This window comes from Coffea eugenioides, unplaced genomic scaffold (assembly GCF_003713205.1).
Source record: "Coffea eugenioides isolate CCC68of unplaced genomic scaffold, Ceug_1.0 ScVebR1_893;HRSCAF=1648, whole genome shotgun sequence".
NCBI lineage: Eukaryota > Viridiplantae > Streptophyta > Magnoliopsida > Gentianales > Rubiaceae > Coffea > Coffea eugenioides.
In genome coordinates, this window is record NW_020864771.1 from 5 (window position 1) to 6,885 (window position 6,881).

At 42.3% G+C, this 6,881-nt stretch overlaps 1 protein-coding gene across 1 annotated transcript; it reads left to right on the top strand.

Annotated features, from left to right (window-relative positions):
- Positions 1-1,240: 1,240 nt before the first annotated feature.
- LOC113759070 lies at positions 1,241-4,864 on the top strand (the record flags this gene model as incomplete). The annotated part of the gene is made up of 5 exons (XM_027301679.1): positions 1,241-1,293; positions 1,384-1,777; positions 2,265-2,618; positions 2,697-4,165; positions 4,331-4,864. Coding segments are annotated over 5 exons (2,804 nt in total), but the record flags the coding sequence as incomplete, so codon positions are not given.
- Between the last annotated feature and the right edge of the window lie 2,017 nt (positions 4,865-6,881).

Genomic DNA, 6,881 nt, shown 5'->3' on the forward strand with positions numbered 1-6,881 from the left:
TCCCTGCTTGTTCTATGCTTATTTGGTTAAAGTGCTTTCGTGACTCGATATGCGATAATTGAAAAAATGATTGCTGATCCATCGAAGTGAGCAGTGTATACTTATCACACTAGCCTTTCGAGTGGTGACTTGTTTGAAGTATTTTTCGTGAATATTTAGCTTGCGTTTGCTATAAGTGTTGGACGTAAAGTCGTTGGGTGAATCCCTGGACCAGTCTATAAGTGTTGGACGTAAAGTGGTTGGGTGAATCCCTCGACCAGTCTATAAGTGTTGGACGTAACGTCGTTGGGTGAATCCCTCGACCAGTCTAAGGTATACTCGAGTATTACCACTTTCATGCTTGGCGTGCGGGCCCGGTACAGGGGTAAGATTGGTGGTTGGAGTTAAGAAAAAAAAAAATAATAAAAAGATCTAGACGGACCTTAGGTAGTGAAAGTTGACGGAGGGTCGACTACGGAATTTTGATCAAGCTCGTGGGGAAATGGCTCTTGAGAGCCCTGTATCCTTTCTTGTGCTGTTAAACGCTTTCCTAATTGTTTACTTTAATTGAAGTTAATACTTGCTATTTGTTTTATGTGATTGCATGTTTTGGGGCACCACTGAGCTTTGGCTCACCCCACGTTATTTTGTTTTCCTTGACAGGTCTTGGCATGTGAGAAAGATCTGAAATCTACTTTACCGGTTATGAATGTAATTCGAATTAAACAGTGTAACTTTGTTTTGGGTTGCTATTTGAAGCTGGAAAAGTGCAAACCCTGGTTTTGTTACTTGGCTTGTAAGAATGTATCTGGCTGGTATAAATTTGTTAAATGGGATTTGTTTGACTTTATTCCGTGGGTTGTAACGCGTAAAATATTTAAGAATCGACGAGTCGCTATCTTAAAGTGCTGTTATCTCTGAAGTTAATGTGGTCTTGGTTATTGGTCTATTTTTGGTGGATCAATATTGTAATAGCTTAGGCTATACTTTAGAAAGGATTTGGGCTAGATTTCTTGCATGAGTCCTGGCGAGAGCTAGGCAGACGGCCTGCAAACCCTCTGGTTCGCCTTAGGGGAAAGTGGGATCGCCACAGGTGGTATCAGAGTCTAGGTTAGAAAAGTTATATGAAAGACATATTAGATATGTTAGAAACCCTAATCCTTTCTAGAAGTAAGAAATGAGACCATTAGATATGTCTTAAGTGATATCTGAACCAGTTAGCTATTTAAGTTTTAACCTTTGGGTTTTGATTCTTTGGCAGGTATGGAAAACAGAAATGGACATGCTAATGGTGATGGAGTGACTAATGGACACGTAGAGCCGCTTAGATCCATCTCATATAGGCCACGAGGTGGATGAGCTCATGTGCGGTATACACCAGCTGATAGGTATCCTCGATGCCAGTGTAGAGCTACTTACGCTTACCCTAATGAGTTAGTGCAATCTTTGGACGATGAGCGCCGCCAGTTGTGGGACGCTAATCATACCTTGACCCAAGATGCTGAGGAGTTGAGCATCATGGTTGACACCCAGTTCGACCGTATAGCCGACTTAGAGATGAGGCTAGCGGCTGAGCATGCTAGGTTGGAGGCTGCTCGTGTGGAGATTGAGCGACAGAGGTCTCGGGTGACTCGATTAGTTGAGGGGATACGTGATAGGAGTGTTGGTATTAGGGCTGACGCCACTATGATGATGGATGAGGCCACGAGTATTCTTCAGGGTAATGCTCAGGCGAGTGGCGAGGAGGACCAGGAGGAGGATCCGGAGGAGGACGTTGCTCCTGGTAGCCCTGCTGAGGGTTAGGTTAGGTCTGACTTGATAGTACGAGATATGTAGGGATAGAAAGTGGGACATTTGTTAGGTCATCAAATTTTGTCTAGTTGGATGACTTACGTTTGAGGCACCCATCCCTAATTTTTTTGTTTAAGGGATTATTTGTATGTATTTTTGTTAAACTCATGTGCCTTACTTTTGGAAAGTGTCCCAACCGTTATTGTATGACTCTCACGTGGAATATATATTAAGCATCTTATTCTTCTTCTTCTCAATTTTGATTTGATTTTATTTACAAAGAGAAAACTAATAACAAATAATATTCTCGCCTAATTGCCTTATTTCTCAATAATAGGCATAACTAGGTCATGGATCGACAAGTGATAGGTAGGGGCGAACTAGACAACCCCCCGAGGAGGGTGGTGATAGGGAACTTGAGGTCAATCAAGACCAAGTGGCCACCGCAATTAATCGAATCACTGATGTCCTACAACGCTTGACTGAGCACCAAGCCTCTGGACAAGTACGTCACCAAGGAGGCCCAGCCGATACTGAGGATCGGGCACTGGAGAGATTTTTGAAGTTCGGACCTCCCAAGTTCTATGGAGGACCTGAACCGGAGGTAGCCGAAGGCTGGTGGGAGAGAATCTCCGACATTTTCGCAGCCTTAAACAATGCGGAAGAAAGACAAGTGACTTTCGCTGCATTCCAGTTTGAGGGAGCTGCTCGCTCCTGGTGGAACCTGGTCAGGGTTAACTGGGACAGGAATCATACTCCCAGAACCTGGGCAAACTTCACAAGGGAGTTCAACGCCGAGTTTCTTCCACCTCTCATCCAGGAGAAAAGAGAGGACGACTTCATCAAATGTAGGCAAGGGGCGATGAGTGTCGCCGAATATGAGGTCTAATTCACGAAATTGTCCCGTTTTGCTCCTGAATTGGTAGCCACAGAACGAGGGCGTGTAAGGAGGTTTGTGCAGGGACTAAATGTGGAAATTCAGGAAGGTTTAGCTGCCGTTCGACTGGACACATTTGCCAATGCTGTCGAGAGAGCCCAAAGGGTTGAAGTAGCCAGAGCCCAAGTAAAATCCTTTCAGGCTAAGAAAAGATTTGCCCCTAGTAGCAGTCGGGAGCCAACTTATGGAAGTACTCCACCGGCCAAAATGGGTCGAGGAACGGGTGGAATGAATAGTCCTGGAATATCACGAGGCGCTCTAGCGAGAGGAACTGGGACAAGAAGTGCAGGGGGAAGAGATAATGGAGCTAGAGGGGGACCAACTGGAAGGGGTCAACCTAGAAATGTCTCGCAAGGAGGTCGTACGATAATTTCCCAGGTGACTTGCGCGTATTGCAAGAAAATTGGCCATACTGAGGACGTTTGCTGGAAGAAACAAGAAAAGTGCTTGAAGTGCGGAAGCAGTGAGCACCAAATTTCGGGTTGCCCAAAAATGCAAGATGGTGGTACCCTGAATGCTACACCAGTCAATTCTGGAGGAAATAGGCCGAAAGTTCCGGCCAGGGTGTACGCTATAAATGACCAACCTGTACCTGATTCCTCGGAAGTTGTGGAAGGTACTCTTCCAATTTTTCATCGATTAGCTAGAGTAGTAATTGATCCTGATGCAACTCATTCATTTGTGAATCCAACTTTTATGTCCGGAATTGATGTGCAATCTGTTAAATTACCCTTCGATCTTGAAGTTAGGACACCTATGGGTAATAAGAGTATAATCACTAGCCTGGCCGATAAGAACTACGAATTCTGGGTTGGAGAGCGTAAGATGCTAGTAGACCTAGTCAGTTTGGACATAAAAGGGTATGATGTTATCATAGGAATGGATTTCCTAGCTCATTACCATGCTAAGTTTGACTGTAGGGCAAAAGTGGTAGAATTTTGGATTCCTGGGGAAGCAACCTTGAAATTGGATGTGAAAGGTAGGTTAGCATCAACTGCCATGATTTCGGAAATTCGGGCAAGAAAAATGTTGTATAAAGGAGCGCAAGGTTTCTTAGCTTTTCTGATTAACGCTCCCTGTGACCAAGTGAAGTTAGAAGATGTACCAGTGGTACGGGAATTTTCTGATATTTTTCCCGAAGAACTAAAAACATTACCGCCGGAGAGAGAAGTGAAGTTCAAGATTGATTTGGTGCCGGGAACGGCTCCGATTTCTAAGACTCCGTACCGAATGTCTCCTGCAGAGCTAAAAGAGTTGAAAATTCAACTGCAGGACCTACTGGAGAAAGTTTTCGATAGAGAAAGTGACTCACCATGGGGCGCACCCGTTCTATTTGTCAAGAAAAATGACGGAAGCTTGAGGTTATGTATCGATTACCGAGGGTTAAACGAGATTACAATTAAGAACAAATACCCTCTACCTTTGATCGATAGTTTATTTGATCAGCTGCAAGGATCTGTAGTTTTCTCTAAACTGGACTTGAGGCAAGGGTATTACCAATTGAAAATTAAGAAGGAAGACATACCCAAAACTGCTTTTAATACAAGATACGGACATTTTGAATTTGCAGTCATGCCATTTGGATTAACTAATGCACCAGTTGCTTTCATGGATTTGATGCAGCGAGTTTTTAAGAAGTATCTGGATCAGTTCGTAGTGATTTTCATCGATGATATTTTGATATATTCTAAGACTCGAGAGGAACATGTTAAGCACTTGGAGATGGTTTTACAGATATTAAGAGAGCATAAGTGGTATGCCAAATTCAGTAAGTGCGAGTTTTGGCTGGAAGAGATATCTTTTCTAGGACATAAGGTTTCTAAAGATGGAATTGCCGTAGATCCGGCAAAAGTTGAGGCAGTCACAATGTGGAAACAGCCAGAAACTCCAACAGAGGTTAGAAGTTTCTTGGGTTTAGCGGGTTACTATAGGAGGTTTATCAAGGATTTTTCGAAGATTGCTGGACCTATGGCCGAACTGACCAAGAAAGGTAACAAGTTTATCTGGACTCCAAAGTGCGAGTCAAGCTTTCAAGAGTTAAAAAGGCGCTTAACATCAGCTACTGTGTTGGCTTTGCCTGACGGAGTAGAAGGTTATGTCGTATACTCTGATGCCTCTAGAGAAGGTCTAGGATGCGTACTAATGCAAAAGGGTAAGGTAGTTGCCTACGCCTCTAGAAAATTGAAGTCTCACGAGCAAAATTACCCAACGCATGACCTAGAATTGGCCGCAGTGATCCTTGCCTTAAAGAAATGGAGACATTACTTGTATGGTGTGACCTTTGAGGTTTATACGGACCACAAGAGCCTTAAGTACTTGTTTTCTCAAAAGGAATTGAATTTGAGACAGAGACGATGGGTAGAATTTTTATAAGATTATGATTGTTCAATAAACTACCACCCAGGAAAAGCCAACGTGGTAGCAGACGCTCTAAGTAGAAAAGCCCAAGTAGCGGGGTTAATGGTAAAAGAATGGGACATGTTAGAAGAGATTAGCAATTGGAACCCTCGCTTGGAGAGATTGAAGATTTTATTTGGGAACCTGATGTTGAAATCACCGTTGATGGAGCGTATTAAAGAGGCACAGAAAACGGACCCCACGATCCAGAAAAGGTTGAAAACAGTGCAAAACGGAGAAAACCTAGATTTTAAACTAGGGTCTGAAGGAGAATTAAGGTTTCAAGATCGAATTGTGGTTCCAGTTGATGAAGAATTAAGGAAAGAAATTCTAGAAGAATCACATCGATCGAGGTATACTATACACCCAGGAGTGAACAAAATGTATCATGATGTGAAGGAATCATACTGGTGGGACGGTTTGAAAAAAGGACGTGGCAAAGTTTGTACAAAAATGTCTGATATGCCAGCAAGTAAAAGCTGAACATCAGAAACCTTCTGGTTTATTGCAGCCACTAGAAATCCCTGAATGGACGTGGGACCACATAACCATGGATTTTGTAACGGGGTTGCCTCGAAGTTGAAAAGGATTTGATGCGGTTTGGGTAATAGTTGACAGGCTTACCAAGTCCGCACATTTTCTACCTGTAAGCATGAGTTTTTCTTTAGAGAAATTGGCCAAGTTGTACACAAAAGAGATCATGAGATTGCATGGTATCCCTATAAGTATTGTGTCTGATCGAGATCCAAGGTTTGTCTCGCGTTTCTGGCAGAAATTTCAAGAGTCATTGGGGACCAAGTTGAAATTTAGTACTGCGTACCATCCCCAAACCGACGGGCAGTCGGAAAGAACAATTCAGACTTTGGAGGATATGCTGAGGTCGTGTATATTGGATTTTGGAGGTAAATGGAGCCAGTACATGGCCTTAGTAGAATTTGCCTATAATAATAGCTATCATGCGTCAATTCAAATGGCACCTTATGAGGCATTGTATGGGAGAAGGTGTCGATCTCCGATTCATTGGAATGAAGTAGGAGAGAAGAGAATGTTGAATCCAACGGTTATACCTTGGATGGAGGAAGCTCATGAGAAAGTGAAAGTAATTAGAGAAAGGCTTCAAACTGCCCAAAGTCGACAAAAGAGCTACGCCGACACAAGGAGCAAAGATCTGGAATTTGAAGTAGGAGACAAAGTTTTTCTAAGAGTTAAACCCTTGAAGAGCGGAGTAGTATCCAAGAAGGGTAAGAAGCTAAAATCAAGGTATATCGGACCTTTTGAAATTTTGAAACGAATCGGAAAAGTGGCGTATCAACTGCAATTGCCTTCGAGCATGGCCAAGATTCACAATGTATTTCATGTTTCTATGCTTAAAAAATATCACCCCGATCCAAGCCACGTGTTGCAATTAGAAGGTATTGAAGTAGATGAGTCATTAACTTATGAGGAAGGACCAGTTAAGATTTTGGAAAGAGGAGTGAAGGAATTGCGAAATAAGAAAATTCATTTGGTGAAAATTCTATGGAAAAATCATGAAATAGAGGAAGCAACTTGGGAACTGGAAGAAGCTATGCAGAAGAAATACCCTGAGCTATTTCGTTAGAATGTGAGAATTTTGAGGACAAAATTCATTTAAGGGGGGGAGAATGTGAGAACCTCGAAAAAAATACCTATATATATATATATATTCATTTATGCATATTTCATTTTGCATTTTTTATTCTTAAATAAATTCTAGCTTTAATTCTACTTGTTCTTAAATAAGTACGTAAAAAAATAG